This window comes from Lepidochelys kempii, chromosome 27 (genome assembly GCF_965140285.1).
Source record: "Lepidochelys kempii isolate rLepKem1 chromosome 27, rLepKem1.hap1, whole genome shotgun sequence".
Classification (NCBI taxonomy): Eukaryota; Metazoa; Chordata; order Testudines; family Cheloniidae; genus Lepidochelys; species Lepidochelys kempii.
The window spans coordinates 8,285,353-8,302,473 of record NC_136406.1 but is presented as its reverse complement, the minus strand read 5'-3'; the positions used below and the strand labels follow the sequence as shown (position 1 = coordinate 8,302,473).

Here is a 17,121-nt window from a genome sequence, read left to right as displayed (position 1 = left end):
CTTCGGTTTCTAAAGAAAAAGGGATTGGGAGCCCATTTGCCTCTGGGTTGCAATGTCTCGGGGGCTCTTTGTTCTGCGAGTCAGGCTAACGGGTGCTTGGAGCTTCGGTGCGGTCCTGGCGCAGGGAGGAGGCTGTTCCTCCACCACCTAGTGCGACAAAGCAGAAGTCAGGCCACTGACAGCCAACCTCTTTGTGAAACGCCATCCACCTGCCAGAATTCGGTCCCTGAACTGCTGCTAAGTAAAGGCTCCTGCTGGCTGGGTGCTTGAGGTGTAATGGCTCCATCTAGTGGCCAGCTGGAAAAGTCACAGCTCGTACCATAATGCTCTGCACGGGTGGACCCTTAAATCAGCAAGGTGCCGCCTGCATAGATTATGTGGCCTAGGGGATAAAGCTCTGGACTGGCACTCAGGAGACCTGGTTTCCATGCCCAGCTTTGCCAATAGCTTCTGGGTGATGTTGGGCAATTCACATCCCCACTTTGTGCCTCAGTTTCCCCATCTGTAAAATGGGGACAATGATACTGCCCCCGTCCTGTGTAAAGCACGTTGAGATTGGCAAATGAAAGGTGCTAGATCGGAGCTAGGGGTTACTGCAATTAGTTTGCATTGTGGTAGCTTCTTGGGGCTTCAACCAAGCCTATAAAGCGATCTTTAAAGTTGAGGAAACTTTTGTTTGGTTTAATTCCTGTGTGGCTTTAGGAGGGGCGTTCTGAAAAGGGTCCTGCAGCTTCAGGAATGACTGTGTGTGGTAATAAACACCCCCGGGGGTGTGACAAGCTGTCCTGACCCAGCTGTTAGTTCGCTGTAAGTCTATGTTCCGTAGCACTTACCCCGGCATGTACAGAGCTGGGACAGGGGTAAGCACACAGCGGTCAGAGTTCTTCATAATGAGCCTGAACCAATTGTAAGGATAACGGGCAACGTTTTCCAAAGAACCCCCCAGCGCCCAGAAGTTCAGCCCCACAGTCTCCCCACTGCATCCCCTGGGGCTCTTCACACCCCTCTCCCAGCTCCAGGGGGCTGTACCGGGATGTCCCTTCTGGGCTGGGGGAGGCAACTCCAGGGGCTCTTACCCCCAGTTCCCAGGCTGGGTGTTGCAGGGAGGGCAAGGAGCAGAGCTACCGTCCTGACCCCATTGCTCACAGGAGGGAGGGGGCCAGGATGCCCTGAGCTGCTGGGCTCCTTAGCTCCTCCCTTCTGCTCCTGTGAAAGCGGCTTCCGGCTGCTGAGGGGAGGGAGATGGGGTAAGAGCTTTGCTGGCAGCAGGCTGTTCAACCCAAGGAAGCAGGCAGGTGGGGCAGGTGGCCAATCAGGGGGCTCATATGTGCTAGAGGGATGGAGCCCCCTGCTATCCCAGCCCTGGGCTCCCCACACCCAGCTCTGCCGGTGCCCCTCAATCTTGACCCACAGCCCCGTGCTATTCCAGCCCTGGGCTCCCCACACCCAGCTCTGCCGGTGCCCCTCAATCCCGACCCGCAGCCCCCTGCTATTCCAGTCCTGGGCTCCTCACACGCAACTCTGCCGGTGCCCCTCAATCCTGACCCACAGCTCCCCGTTACCCCAGCCCTGGGCTCCCCCCACCCAGCTCTGCCGGTGCCCCTCACTCCTGACCCGCTGCTCCCAAACTGTTCCAATGCGGAGTCATCACGCACAGCACACCAGGTCCCTCATTCCTGATTGAACTGAGATCCTCAGCTCTCCGTGGGAGAATGGACAAGGCCCTGCTACCCAAATCCACAGGTCCACGTTAAACCTTTAGCGCTAAACTCACCCTGGGTTTACGAGCGAGAACCCAACTTACCTTCCAGGAGCTTCTTTGCCTGGCACTCACACTCCTGAGCAACAGCCTGCCTTAGGCTGGGTGGCTGAAAGCAGAATATTGGAGGGTGGCACTGGCCAGGCGGGGTGAGGGGGCACGGCTGGCACCATGCGCCAGGGCTGGGCGGATGCCCCAAGGCCTACTCACCTGCCACAAGATCATGAAAAGGACATCAGCTTTCGCTCCGTGCAGGGACCCTGGGGGCTCTGGACCAGGGCAGGGTACAGAGGAGCCTTGTAACATTCCCAGTCCATGCCCCTCGTGAGTGTGAAGGAGATGAACGTGCAGCCCCGAGCTCGCTCCTGGCTCCCTGATGTCACTGTTCCGGCCTGATGTCACAGTGTGCCAGGTGACAGAGAGAAGCTGGAGGGGCCAGGGCCAGGTTGTATCCAGCAGGGCTCTAGGGCTCTGCCTTCTTCTCGCTGGCCGGAGCCTGGGAGCAATGGAGTGCAGCTTCAGGGCTGTCCTAGCTACACCATGGCCCCCAGGGGCCTTTCCAACAGACAAGATCTGTTGGAAGTTGTGGCCACTCCCCCTCGTCCCCATGCTCACCCCAAAACACCCCATACGCCAAGGGCCGGGCTGGGTGCTAGAGCAGAGCCTTGTGTGTCATTCCTGTTGAGACGTCTGGAAGCTGGCCAGCTTTGCATGGCCAGGGTGCCCCAAAGCAGCCGGAGTGGGGCTTGGATCCGGCCTGGAGCTGCCAGGGCGATCATGGCGAATGCTTCCTGGCTCAGCAGCTCCCCACTCAGTCTCCCCCAGCAGGCAATGAGGTATGTGGCAGATCCATCCCCGCACGAGGAGCGAGGCGGGAGGCCCCCGGTAACACGCCAACAAAAGGACCTGGGTGGTGCCCAGAAAGCGTTGAAAGGGACAGCTCTCCTTTGTGGGACAAGGACAAGGGCTCATCATCTGTGGATGGGTGGGTGTCCCTGTCCCACTCTAGCCTCCTGGCTATTCCCTCGGCCCCCTTCTGTGAACACACAGGACTCCCAGCTGGCCCAGAATCCTGATTACCCGTCCCCCGCCAGTCAAAACAACAGCTGTGACGCCAGCAAGCCACATGCCCACTGATCACAGCGGCTGAAGGCTCTGTAGCTACTTCTATGGGCACTGGCAGATTATTGAACTCTGCTGGTGGCATTTCACAAGGTCCCACTCTCTTCCCCTGCAGACGGTATGCAGGGCCGCCCCCGCGCCAGCCAAAATGCTCTCTGCTTTCTTCCCTGGCCTCTGCTCCTTTGGGCTCTCCCCTCCTGGCCGTGAGATGCTGTTTCATAGTCACTGCTGCCTTTTCTGGCTAAGTCTTGGGGGCGTTTATGACACTGGGCCACTGGGAACGTACAAACGGCTGCAGAAGAAAGTCCTCCACAGCGGAAACACCCCTGGGGAGCACCACCAGTCCCCTGCAGCTGGTTGCTCAAGTCAGTGTTATTATCCCTGCAAATTGTGGCAGGGTCTCACTGCTGCTTCCATGTTGCTAATTCTACATTGCCTGGAGCTGGGTTCAATTTCCTTTCGCCAACACTGGGGCCTGACTTCTCTCATTGTGCAGAGCCCCAGCTAATCTCCCTGGCAGCACACCCTGGAGGGCATTTCACAGCTCCACCCTGATCTGAGACAGGCCACACACAAGGAATGCTTGGCTGTGGCATGCAAGACGCTTTGCACCACTTCTAACCTGTTATCTTCTGGTTTGTGAGGGGGTGACACATGCCTCAGGTTTTACTGCCATGGCCCCTAAGGACAATCAGAGCACAATTTTCCTTATCTAAAGTCTCATTTGCAAAACAATAGCGGCCCAATCTCTAGCTAGATTGCTGCCGCTCCTCATTCTCTGCGTGAACCGCCTCCAGCTGTTGCAATTCTCAGGTTTTTCCTTAGTGCCAGTTTTGTAAAGGGACCAGGCAGCTCACCAAAGAGAAATCCACTCACAGGACTGCAGGCTGGGCACTGGCTGCTTTCTTTAACCGCAGCCCAACCGAGTGTGTATGTCTGAATGGGAAACTCCCACTGAGCAAACAGGAGCTAAGGGGAAGGGGGAGGGTAACCCTATCATGACCATTCTGCTACATGGACTATGTTTCCGAAGCTGTGCAGTGTTCATTGAGGGTAAGCAGTCTTGCATGTTCCACACATTTGCTATCAGGGAGTGGCCCAGCAGATCCTTGGGTGGAGAAGTTATAACTGTAACTGTTAAAGAGAGCACCTGTGGACCCAATGGCTGATTGACATACTGCATAGTGTGAGTCCTAGTCCCTGTACTGCTTTGACACAGACTACAGGTTTGTTTCACCAGCAACTGAGGAGACCAGTAAGCTGTTAATCCCCTGGCTGGGATGCTGCTCACTTTGGGGGTCCCCTGGCTGGCTGATTTACTGACAAGCCTCTGCAGTGTTTGGAAAAACCAGAGAGAGGCTGCCCCTCTTCCCGGCTCTGAAAGGTCCCAGTGACACCCGCCTCCTGGCATGGCCCCACATGGAGACTGGGAACTCACCTCCAACAGAAGAGCCCAGGGGAATTGGTTTGCTAAAGCAGAGCTGGGGAAATGTTATGCTGAAACTTTGCACAGAGATTGGTCAGAGTAACACAGCGAGGCAGGCTGTGTAAAGACCAGTAGATTCCCTGCCCGGTAGCTGTTGTTTAACAGGGCTCTGGAAGGATTCCAAATGCGATTCACGACATACTCTGTGTATATTGTGTGTTTGTGTCCTAAGTCCCTGTGCAGGACTCTTTCTGAAGCCGACTGGGGACTGTTAAGGCCTACGCTCGGGGTGTTCAGACAATTGCCCTGCGGTTTAACTCTGTGGTTTTCTGCCCAGGCCTGAGAAGGCAGAATCCTGGGATAGTGCAAGAAGGGAAACTCAATACATAACGTTGTCTCAACATCTACCCCTGTTTCACTCTTCTCTGCGCTCCACATCCTCTCCATCACAGGCTGCTTGTTGCAGAGAAACCCAGGGTCAATTTGGGTTCAGCCAGACCCTCATTGCCAGAGCTTGGCTTGGTCTGGCACCCGGCGGTGCAGCCTGGGGGCCCCTCTCGGCAGCTGCTGCTGTTTATCCTCCAGAATCTTAGCTTTTAAACGTCAACATTGTTAACGCCGGCATTACTCGTGCAGGAAAGGAGAGGGAGGGTTGCAGATCTCCCCAATCGAGCAGCAGGCTTTCCAAACTGCAGTCTTAAAACCTGCCCAGCATGGCCCTAAGTGGCCACTAGATGTCCCCATAGTTCTGGCCTATAACGTTCAGTCGAGATACCAGTTCCTGAAGGCCAGAGCAGGGGCTGACCATCGCGGTGTGGATCTGCCCCAAAGTTTAGAGCATTTGAACCTGGAGTCGCACTTGTTAGAGGGGCCAGAAGCCAGCTGCAGCCTGGCATGGAAGGAGCAGGTGAATCCCCTCCCACCTTGTGCTTCCCTTCTCTTTGCACCCTGGGGCTTTTCGTTCATCCGGCCTGGGTTCAGACAGAGCCTGATCTCTGACTGGGGCTTCCCCAGCCACTAATAAAGAGGCAAGCGGCTGCAGGAAGCAGAGTGCATCAGGGCTCTGACAAAAACAAACAAACCAAACCCCAATTTTTCAGTTCCAAATTTCCTTTAAATTAATTTAAAAAGAAAATAATTAAAAATGGCCCCAGTTGTTTTGATTTGGTCGAAACAAAATCATCTTGTGCATCAGTCAGCCTCACCTCAGTCCCTGGAAAAATCATGGAGCAGGTCCTCAAGGAATCAATTCTGAAGCACTTAGGGGAGAGGAAAGTGATCAGGAACAGTCAGCATGGATTCACCAAGGGCAAGTCATGCCTGACTAATCTAATTGCCTTCTATGACGAGATAACTGGCTCTGTGGATGAGGGGAAAGCAGTGGACATGTTGTTCCTTGACTTTAGCAAAGCTTTTGACACAGTCTCCCACAGTATTCTTGCCAACAAGTTGAAGAAGTATGGGCTGGATGAATGGACTATAAGGTGGATAGAAAACTGGCTAGATTGTTGGGCTCAACGGGTAGTGATCAATGGCTCCATGTCTAGTTGGCAGCCGGTGTCAAGTGGAGTGCCCCAGGGGTCGGTCCTGGGGCCGGTTTTGTTCAATATCTTCATAAATGATCTGGAGGATGGTGTGGATTGCACTCTCAGCAAATTTGCGGATGATACTAAACTGGGAGGAATGGTAGATATGCTGGAAGGCAGGGATAGGATACAGAGGGACCTAGACAAATTGGAGGATTGGGCCAAAAGAAATCTGATGAGGTTCAATAAGGATAAGTGCAGGGTCCTGCACTTAGGACGGAAGAACCCAATGCACAGCTACAGACTAGGGACCGAATGGCTCGGCAGCAGTTCTGTGGAAAAGGACCTAGGGGTGACAGTGGACGAGAAGCTGGATATGAGTCAGCAGTGTGCCCTTGTTGCCAAGAAGGCCAATAGCATTTTGGGATGTATAAGTAGGGGCATTGCCAGCAGATTGAGGGATGTGATCGTTCCCCTCTATTCAACATTAATGAGGCCTCATCTGGAGTACTGTGTCCAGTTTTGGGCCCCACACTACAAGAAGGATGTGGAAAAATTGGAAAGAGTCCAGTGGAGGGCAACAAAAATGATTAGGGGACTGGAACACATGAGTTATGAGGAGAGGCTGAGGGAACTGGGGATGTTTAGTCTGCGGAAGAGAAGAATGAGGGGGGATTTGATAGCTGCTTTCAACTACCTGAAAGGGGGTTCCAAAGAGGATGGCTCTAGACTGTTCTCAGTGGTAGCAGATGACAGAACAAGGAGTAATGGTCTCAAGTTGCAGTGGGAGAGATTTACGTTGGATATTAGGAAAAACTTTTTCACTAGGAGGGTGGTGAAACACTGGAATGTGTTACCTAGGGAGGTGGTGAAATCTCCTTCCTTAGAAGTTTTTAAGGTCAGGCTTGACAAAGCCCTGGCTGGGATGATTTAATTGGGGATCGGTCCTGCTCTGAGCAGGGGGTTGAACTAGATGACCTCCTGAGGTCCCTTCCAACCCTGATATTCTATGATTCTAATGCAAACCCATTCCCCTCCCACTTTCCAATTTGCTGAAACTGTCAGCAGCCACCCGCAGGAGATACCAGCCATTACCGCTGTCGCCGGGCACTGCCCCCACAGCCTGCAGCCAAAGACCAGACACGCTTGGAAGCCCTTGATAGTGCAAAACTTTTTTATTCGGTGCTGTATGTAAAGTCTGAGGTTGGGCTGATCTCAGTTGCGCCCTGGGCTCGTTTGTGATCAGTTCTGGAGTTCGCGCCATGTAGGAGACAGACCCAAACTCCCCTCCTCTCCCCAGCCCTTGGGATCTTACCCTTGTTCTCAAAGGGGCAGCCAGCTGGCATCAGAGCTCCACCCCCATGCCCCTGCAGGTGCGTCTGGGAGGTCAGGGGGCACCTCGCGACTATCCTGGGTTGACGTAGTCTAGATGCCAAAGGGAGCAGACAGTAGCTAAAGTGGAGCTGGGCATGGGTGCCAGCCATCCCTGCCCTGTGCTGCAGGCTCTGGGCACCTGGGTTGCAGCCGCTCAGGAGGGAAGAGCTGTGGGGTAGCTCCTTGCCCTGGCAGGAGGGGGCAGTGCTGGTGCCCATCCAGGGCAGGGGGCAGCGTGTCTGACTCTGCTGCTGCTTGATCTGCAGAGTAGCCACCAAGAACTCGTGGGCAGCGCGGGTTCCAGGCACGACCCAAAAACAGGCCTTGGCCGCTGTCCTGCAAGGAGGGGAATTTGCTCCCTAGCTCGGGCTTGGAAAGCTGACGACGTTCCCCCTTCCCTTGCCCCACAAAACCACTGGTGGGAGTGACAATCTCACGTATCCTGGCTGGAACATTGCTCAGCTGAGGATCTCAAAGCACTTTAACATTCACTCACAAAGCCTCGCAAGCCACCAGGGAGGTAGGTACGGGCCAGGAGACCCATTTTTGGCAGATGGGGAAACTGAGGCCTGGCATGGCACAGCCAAAGTCATGCAGGGAGCTAGTGGCTGAAGCAGGAGGAGAACCTGGGAGCCCTGAGCCCGCGTCTCTTACGCTAGCCCCTCAGCAGGAAGGTCCCCCCAATCTTTGGCTGCTGTTCCAGAGAGAGAGATAAGAGGTTGTGTCCCAGAGGCCAATTCCCCAGTGTCCCACTTCCTTGCAGTGACACCTGGGGGGAATTTGGCCCCACGCTAGTGGCTGGAGTGCCCCTTATTCGTTTCTTTGCATTACCACTATCTAGCACTTCCCAGCGCTTGATTGCAAAGGAGCATCAGCATCATGGTACAGAGGGGGAAACCGAGGCACGGGGTGGTGGGGACCTGAGTGGCCCTGTGTGACACACCAGGTCTGTTGGCTGCTTGCTGTGGGTTGGAAACCCTGGTGGATCTAGGCTGGGGTGGGGCAGGTCCGGGGAGAGCTGGTGTCACACCCCGTTGTGTTCCCCTGTGTCACAGGGGTGAGAACTGACACAGGGGCCTCGGCCCAGCACGCAGCCAACCTGCCCCCGGGGTCAGGGAGCCGCTGGGGCACTGGCAGAGTGGATGCTACAATCATCTGCTTTGTGTACAAACGTGAGGCGGTGCGGGGCGAGGAAGCAGCGCACGGCCTGGCCAGGGCCTTCGTGGGGGTTGCATGGTTTCTACCTTCCTAGGAAGCAGCCAGACCAGAGTCAAGAGCCTGTGACTGCAAAGAGCACTGGGCCAGTGGCCCACTGTGGGAGCAGGTCCGGCGTCCCTCCAGGGCAGCGCTTTCTGCTAGCGGGCCAGGAGGGGAGCAGCACTGCCCAGTCGGGGAGGCGGGTCCTGCACCCAGGCTGGGCTAGTCGTGTGCAGGACGTGCCCCGCATGGGGAAGAAGGCCATTCAGAGCTTTTCCTTCCGGGCTGGAGAAAGGCAGGGAGATGGGCTGAGGCCGCGCTGTTCTCGTCCATCCTCCATCAGACTCAGCCACGAACACTCCCATCTCGAACGGAGCTCCCAGTCCCTGCGGGTCGGCCCGCACGCACGCCGTGGCGAGGCCGACTTCTCCTTGTTCCATGTGCAGAAGGGCAGGCCTCCCCTGGGCACGCCGAGGTAACGATGGGACAGTGGCGTGGCTGGAGAGGCCCGGCCCTGTGACACAGTGAAGTGACACAGACGCCAAGTCCTTGGCCCCAGCCTGAGGGATCATCATTAAATTATACAGACACACCCACACCGGCTCTTCTGTAACCATGAAATGCTCCAGCACTGGAGCGGATCCCAGGGCCGGCGCCGGGGAAGGCGGGCCTCCTTACGAATTCCCGCGGTATGTGATGTTAGTAAAGGTGGAGGTGGCGCCTTTGTATAAGGGGTTGTTGGCCTGTAACAGAAACACAACGGACGTCACGCCACACAGCCCTGCTCACCAGCAGGCCGCAAGGCACCAAGGGAAGGTAAATAGCATCATCTCTCCTTTATAAATGGGGAAACTGAGGCCCAGAGCCCTTTGGCCCAGAGCCCTTTGGCCCCAGGACACAGAGCGGGTCAGTAGCAGAGCTGGGACTAGAACCCTGGTCTCCAGGGCCCCACTCCAGTGCCCTCACTGCTAGAGCATGCTGGGTAATTGAAGAATTTCGGGGAGCAGAGTTAGGGTCCGTTCTGAGCGTGCCCGGCTGGGGCCTGATTTCCAGATGGGCTCAGCACCATCTGCTCCCATCCTGACACAGCCAGATTTGTGTGCAGAACCCTGGGCAATATCTCTGCCTACCCGGGCGCTGCGCTCGGTTGGAAATCTGACCCATAACCTCAGCCCCCTGGTCCCAAGCACTGGTAAGAAAGGGGCTGGGTAATTTCAAATGGAGAGGAGGACACAGGTTCCCTCTCACTCTCTGATGTCTCATTCTAGTGCCTGTGTGCCAACAGACAGGGGCCCAGACTGCAGCAGCCTCTCTCCACCAGTTCAAATCCTCCCTAGGGGTCAGCCAAAGAGAATGCCGAAGCCTCGCCCTCAGGGACATTTCTCCACTTCGCCACCCTGTTCAAACAGGGCTGTGTCGGCCTGGAAGGGATCAAGGGCTGCACGCCAGGACTGAGGGGCACTGGCACTGCAGGCTGGCAGAGCTGGGTGTGGGGAGCCCGGGGCTGGGGTAGCAGGGGGCTGTGGGTCGGGAGTGAGGGGCACCGGTAGAGCTGGGTGTGGGGAGCCCGGGGCTGGGCTAGCAGGTCAGCGCTGTGTGCAGTGAGTTTTGCCCAGTGTCTGGCTCTAGCCAAGGAGGACAGTGTCATTGTTATCAGCACCGCTGCATTTCAAAGAACGGGGCCTAAGAATGTCATCAGACGCTCATGCCCTGCCGGGGGCCCCTGGAAAGGTGCAGTGCTGCCTTGAACCATGCAGTGGGGGAACAAGGGGGGTGGGGAGACCTTCCACAGACCCAGCCGCCCCCCGTCCCCCTTTGGTGCTGAATTCCCCGCACTCCATGTGTCTCAGCCTTTCCAGCCGTGCTGGGCCGCTCGCAGGGATGGAAAAGCAGGAGGAGAGTGAGTCAGAAGGACGTGCTGGGGACGAGTGCTCAGGGGACGGGGGAGGCCACTGGGACATTCTCTCCTGCACACGTGCAGCCCTGCTGACTGGCATGTGTCCGGAGGGCAGTGCCCTGTAGCCAGACTTGGGCTCTCCCTCCCCAAGGCTCTTGATCTTCCCCTCCCAGCACCCTTCCTGCAGAGCATCTCCTGGCTTCTCAGGACCTACCCCGGTCCCCTCTGACCCGCCAGGCCCAGACACCCAGGGCATCTGACAGAGGGGGGCGGGGCACAGCAGCCGAGCACAGTCACCCCAACACACCGTGACGGAGGGAGAGGAGCAGGCTGCCCACCCGACTCTTACCGTGTCCCATTTCGCCCGTGCCCTCTCTTCCTCGAACCTGGCGAACTCCCGCCGGTCGTGGACGGTGATCAGGAGCTTCCAGATGAACAAGGCGGCCAGGCCGATGAGCAGGATGGCTCCTGCCACCACGAGCAGAACCATCAGGACGTCTGGCCCCTTGGGACAGTCTGGCAAGGGAAGGAGGGAATTAGTGCTCGGCCATTGCCTGCTTAACCCAGTGCATATCCTGCAGCTCCTCCACGCAGCTAAGCAACAGAAGAACGCCTTCGGCCAGCAGCAGTAGCAGGTCTCTTATCCTGTGCTACTAGAGGGCCGCATCGCTCGCCCACGCACAGGGCCAGAGCCTCCTGCACTGAAGCACATGAGCATCCCCACTGCGTTATTCTTGGGCCGACAGGTGAGGTTTTCAAAGGGGCCTGAGCACCCAAATCCCCCTGCAATGCACCCTCGCTCCCTTTGGCTCCTTTGAACGCCCCAGCCAACGTGTCGGCAGGGCCAGGGGCAGGGCTCTCTATGCTAGGGTCTACCAGGGCGGAGTGGGGAGAGGAGGACACCGCCTTCAAAGGGCAGATATTCCCAGTCAAGTGTCGTATGCTGGCTTCACATCACGCAGCTAGAAATGCAAGGAACGCGGCATGTGGCAGCGGGGACAGACCTGCAGGTCCCTGAGCCTCCCTGCCCCGACTGTAACGGGGATCCGTGCCCTGGCTCCCGGGGTGCTGGGAGGGCGACCGTGATACAGACTGGGAGGTGCCCTGATGCTCTCAGAACAGGGGCCAGGTCGTACATCGGGCTGGGACCTCCCCTGTCCTCAAGCCAGCTGGTCCCCTCTCGTTAACCTGCTTTCCTCCACACATCTGATGGGCAAATCCAGGGCTCCGGGGCTGGGAGCAGAGTAGCTGGCCTCTAGCACCCACTGACGGGCCGCAGTTCTTGCGACTTTGCTCGTGCTTCGATCTGTCTGAAGCTCCCTCCTCCGCACCCCTCCCCTGCGCTGAGCTGGCTGGCTATGTGCCCTGTGGCATCTGCTAACACCTCTGGGCGTGTCCGTGTCTGACGGAGGAGGGGACACACCCGCTCCCCAGGCTCTGACGCAGCACGCAACCCAAACAAACCTGAGCCACCCTTGCCCTCCTGTCTGCCGGGCCCAGCCCAGCCCTCGGCAGCCTGACTGTAATTACAGCTGGCGGCTGCTTTTCAAAGCCTTCGGGGAAAAGCTTGGGGTTGCTGGTGGCCCCCTACAATGGGATGCGCCAGGGCAGTGGCTGCCTCCTGCTTGCGGATCTGCGTGGGACCTGGTGTTATACCCCTTCTGTACAGGGGACATGCCTCTGTCCATGCCCAGGCTGGGGCCGAAAGAGCCCTGAGGCTCCCCCAGATTACGCTGCAGTGCAGAGGGGTCACTGCAAAGCTAGGGAGCCCCAGGCGTTCTCTGGACAGGGCGAGGTCTCTCCCGAGCTCGGCTCCCCGACGTGCGCCCATAGTACTGAGCTGTGGAGACCAGGCAGGGCCGTGCAGAGGGGACGTCTGGTCTCTGCAGCCCACGCTGGCTGCAGGGACGTGCTGAGCAAAGCACAGGGAGATGGAGACAGGAAGTCTCTGTGCTGAATGGCGTGAAACAACAAGGAACAATCTAGTCAGGTTCTCACTCAGACCTCTCAGACGGCCAGGCCCCGCGTCCGAGCCGCACCAGCCAGGACAGGCAAACGGCGGCTTTAAATCCTGCTCCCTGGTGTACATTCGGGCAGTCCCCGCGGCTAGTCTAACATGCAGAGGCTCAGCCTGTCTGCTCCCCCAGTGCAGGGTGCTCCGGCCTGCTCCTACCATGCCGTTCTCTTGGCCTAAGGCCGGTCAGCCAGGTATCCCCCAGGGGCTGGTCGCACTGGCAGAGAGAGGCCGCAGCAGACCCCAAGGGGGTCCAAAGCCTGAGAGGTGCCGAGGCTTTCCCCCCGCCCCGGACATCTGGGGAAGCTGCCGGACCTGGGGCCAGTCTGTATGAATAGGGCCTGGAGGAGGAAATGGATCGTGTCCACAGAGGTTCTTTGTTCTGTTCCTCATGTTTCGGTTGCATTTTCTGAACGCAAGGGGATGGGTCTCGCTCTCCCGGCAGCGTGAAGCGTGGAAGCTCACAACTGTGTGACGGAGACCAGAGTCCACCTGGGCTCCAGCTACTTTGGCCCAAAGCCGCTCCTGAGCCGGGGCTGCCAAACACGAGGCAGAATCGTTTCAGTTCATCATATTCAGCCTCAGAAAACAGCCAGGGAAGCATCCGAGAACAGAAGGGCCTGTAGCCCCAGGGCAAGGAAAGGCTATTTGCCACCCACGGGGCAGATGCTGGCATGCAATGTGGGCTAATTGGTTGGTGCTAGTCCCTGAGATTTCCCAACAACGCCCAGCAGCATTAGGACTCTGAGTACGCTCATAGTTAGCATTGGGAAACAACATGTTCTGGCACTTCCCTCGGAGGGGTATAAACACAGACACACACCCCCTCTGTTAGGCACTACTGTCATATAAATAAGACTAGAACCGAGCTGTCCTGACCCCCTGGCTCTTGCTTTATTCATTAGAATGCCTGTTGCCTTTAGAAATTAAATCCACATCACCCAGCCATGGGGAGACTTCCTGTGCAGCCCCCATGTGTGCTGGACCCCACCTCCCTGGAGAACCCATTGGGGCCGATCGCCAGTTTGTTGGTGGCATCCTGAATTCAGATCTTGGCCAGTGGGCTGGATCTGGGCCTGTCTCCAATTCTGTCATGAGCCAGGGACCTGTGTCTCCTGGCCAAGGGTGAAGGGGGGGTGTCTCAGAAGTGGATTAGGATAAAAGGCAGATGCAGGACAGAGAATTAACCAAAAGGGGGAGAGGGCAGCAGGCGGGGAGAGGAGCCCCCAGAAGAGCTGGACAACCAACGGAGCAGCCACCGGGGCACCGGATGCCAACTCCTCCCCAATTCCTGGGTGAATTCCCACTGGCTGCACTGGGTGCTTCTCTAGAGACAGTGAATGGCAGGGGGATGGGTTCAAGGAAGAAAGGGGAGCATGAAACCTACACCCCAGCAGCTCAGGTCCTGTCCCTGCAGTGTGCCATAAACCTCCCACCACCGTATGGAATAGGCCTGGGCTGAAATTCACACCCTGCCTATTATCCTTGGCCAAGCTGCTGTCTACTCCTAGGGCATGTCCAGCCTGTGATCACAGGGCATGAAAGCAGCTTGGGTCCGGAGCTGTACAAACCCGCCCAGCACCCAGGGCTCTGCAGCTGGCGCAGCTTCACTGCTAGCGGGATTCAAACTCGGTCAGCTCAGGCTGCAGTCCCGCCCTGTGATCACAGGCTAGACACCCCCCACGGAGAGGAAGCAGCTGTCCAGGCTGGACAGAGCCAAGGGCAGCTGACCTGCCCTGCAGAGATCCCATCCAGAAGCTGGGCTCCTCAGGGACGCCTGGCTGCGTATCTCCGCTCCCAGTGGCAGGGCCAGCCCGGGGGCTAACCCTCCTGGGCTATCGCTCGCTCCCTGTCTCACCTGGCTCCTCGACATAAAGGATGGATTTCCCGCTGGAGTCCTCATAATACTGGAACCGCACCACACAGTCGTTCTCATCCTTGTAGGTGCAGTTCACTGCGTCTTTACCAGTGTCACCTGCGGGGGGCGAAGGAGAGGCCGTCAGCCCAAACCGTGCGCCCCGGGTGGGGTTAACAGATGCTGCCTAGCTGGACAGACAGTGAAGCTGAGGCCAGGCCTGTGAGTTCCCCCGGAGGCTTTGTCTAAACGAGGAAGAAAGTCAAGCCTATGTTGGGCCAGGGCCCAGGCTAAAACAGGAGCTGAACCCTGCCTTGAGATCCCCAAGCCGCACCTCAGCACTGGGGTTATTACCGAGAGCCCCGGACCCGCTGCTCAGAGCGACCGCTGCTGCATGGGCACCAGGATCCCGGCGCTGGCTGGGTGTGTCCAAGCAAGGTGTGAAATCCCAAGGGGCACCCACCATGTCCTGATGCTGCTCTTACGGATGGCAGGGCCCACCTCCCACAGAGCTCAACGGGAGTGGGATGGGGCCCCAGCTCTGTATTCGCTTTCCTGGCCAGCGCCCAGGGAAAGGAGGCTGGGGCTGGGCACGCTGGGAGGGGAGGGGGCGGGGATGATGCTCAGCGGGCAGGATGCTGAGCTCCGGCTGCATTAGGCAGGTGGCCGAGTGGAGGTCAGGTGCGTCGAACGTTCGCTAGCGTGCCCAGTTCAGCTCGCCTGCCTGCAGGCTTACCAACCAGCTGGCATGCATTTGTACCTCACTGTGCGGGGCATCTTTATACAGCCCCAGTGAGTCCCCCCAGGAACAAGCAGCCTTTAGCGTCTCGTCTTGCAGGCCCTGCAGCGGGTGGCCTCTGCCTGGAGCATCGGTTTGGATTCTGGCTCCGGTTTCCTGGCTCTGACTCAAAGGGAAAGCTCTGGCTCCCAGAGATCTTGTTGCCAGCCTCCAGCAGTTTACATCTGCTGTATGTTGCCTCCCTCCCCAGCACTCGCGGTGACAAACGCTGATGATCCACTGCCCTGCCAGGCGTCCAAGACTCCGGCTGACAGCCCAGCTCCTCCCTTGCTCACCGAGTTCCTGCACTTCCTGGATCTCGTCCCGGCAGGTGCGGCTGCAGGTTTGCTGCTCTGTCAGGGTCCCCCTCTCAAACTTCTTACACTCCACGCACTCCCTGAGGAGGAGGAGAAAAGTGACAAAGGACAGGAACATCAGTGGATGCTACAGTCAGCTCCAGGGCTCCCTGGGAAGCCTTTGGGTTTGGGGCTCAAAAATCAGACTCACAGCTGGGGGCTCCCGCAGGATCCCTGAAGCAGCTCTGCCAAATGGAGAAGGGGAGGGGAGAAGGGTCCCCCCCATCTGCTTCACATTGTTCCCCTATCCTATGTCCCTGCTTCCCAGCACCTCCATTCCCAGTGGGGATCCCCTGTGCTCCCCGATGGGGCCTGGCCCCTGACACGGCCACTGGTCTTGACCCTGCCTCCTGCCAAGCCCCTGAGTGCATGGAGGCTTCCCGCAGGGATCCCAGGGAGGGGGACCCTGATTCTGACTCTCCCACAGAGGAGCGACCCTTTGCCCTGCATCCACCCTGATTTCACGCTGGAAGATTAGCTGCCTTTTGGCATCAGGGTCTCACAAACCTGCCTCCTCCCCGCCCCAGACTGCAGCCACAGCATCCCACAAAGTCTAGAGCTCAGCCTTCTTCTGGGGCAGACGCTTCCCATTGCGGTGCCACCGGGACCCATGCCCTGAGCCCACGCCAGGTCCACCTGCTGAGATGCCTGCAGCCCGGAACCCCAGCGAGCACCGCCAGGCGTGGGTGTGATGAGCTTGTCTGAGTTGGGTGCCGCCTCGGGCCCTGCCCTGCCTGTCAGCAGCAGTGTTCCCCAGGCCAGGAATTACACACTCTGCCCCCAGCCCCACTCACTTCTTGATGGTGCAAGCATCAGGGCAGGTAGGGCACTTCTCGCAGGTGTCCCCGTAGGAGCCGGCCTGGGTGCACTCGCATTTCCCGCACTGGCAGAGGCCGTGCCCGCTGCACACCAGACCGTTGCCGGACATGCAGGTGTCGGTGCGGGTGGTGCAGTTGCAGTAGTCCCCCATCCAGTCCGAGTCGCACAGGCAGTCCCCACAGCTGCACTGCCCGTGGCCTGCGGGCCAACGCAAGGGCGTCAGGAGTGACTGCAGGCCCCCACCTAGGTTTCCCCCCCAGCAGCTTTGCCACCTTACCCTGGCCTGCAGCACCCCATGCTAGTCCTGACTTGGGCAGCCACACCTGTTGACGCCCCCTAACGTTGCGATGCATGTTAGCCTGGCCCTTTGTAAAACAAACCACCCCACTGGGATCTGAACTCTGCAGCTCATTGCAAAGCTGCTTGGGACTCTGCCCCAGTCTGGTCCCCCTGGGATGGCGAGAGGCAGCGGTCAGGGAGCACTGAGTTTGGGCCACGGGGGTTTTCTCTGTCAGTTTGGAATGAGCCTCGAAAGCGAAAGAGACACTTGGTTGGAAATCTTGACTCTTGCTCATTTCCTCCCCTGACCCCTAAGTCCTAGGGCCTCTCCTTGGGTAGGGCTGCTCCGGAAACAGACCCAGGTTCTCTGAACTGGGACTCGTGCTGCAAAACGGAGACCCAGGTTCAAATCCTCTCCAAGCCTGGGGCTGTGTGGCTCATGGGGTTGGGTTCTGGCCCCAAAGATCCCAGCAAACCTAGCTGGAGTGCTGGATCCACAGCAAAGCCAGCACAAGCCCCCCCGGCCCTGGCCCTCATTGGAACCCTGGGAAATTCTGCTGGTTGCTGCGGTTGGGAGCAGGACCGCAGCCCCTCAGTTAGGCTTTCCTTGGGAAAACTGTCCAGGGCTGCAGTTTCTGCTCAGCCCCGGGTGCAGCGTCGCTGCTGGACAGACTGAATGTGTCACTTTTTAGATAATGGGAAACTAGGGATGAGTCAGG

At 58.0% G+C, this 17,121-nt stretch overlaps 1 protein-coding gene across 2 annotated transcripts in view; it reads right to left on the bottom strand.

Annotated features, from left to right (window-relative positions):
• Positions 1 to 6,989: 6,989 nt before the first annotated feature.
• Positions 6,990 to 17,121, bottom strand: part of ITGB3 (integrin subunit beta 3) — a 43,063-nt gene continuing 32,931 nt past the window's right edge. For both annotated transcript variants that reach the window (XM_073325556.2, XM_073325557.2), the window contains exons 11-15: positions 16,099 to 16,321; positions 15,245 to 15,345; positions 14,174 to 14,290; positions 10,651 to 10,817; positions 6,990 to 9,147 (exon numbers count right to left, since the gene is read on the bottom strand). In XM_073325556.2, the coding sequence (XP_073181657.1) occupies positions 9,079 to 9,147; positions 10,651 to 10,817; positions 14,174 to 14,290; positions 15,245 to 15,345; positions 16,099 to 16,321 (677 nt within the window). In that variant the 3' untranslated portion in view covers positions 6,990 to 9,078. The remainder of the gene's footprint in view (positions 9,148 to 10,650; positions 10,818 to 14,173; positions 14,291 to 15,244; positions 15,346 to 16,098; positions 16,322 to 17,121) is intronic.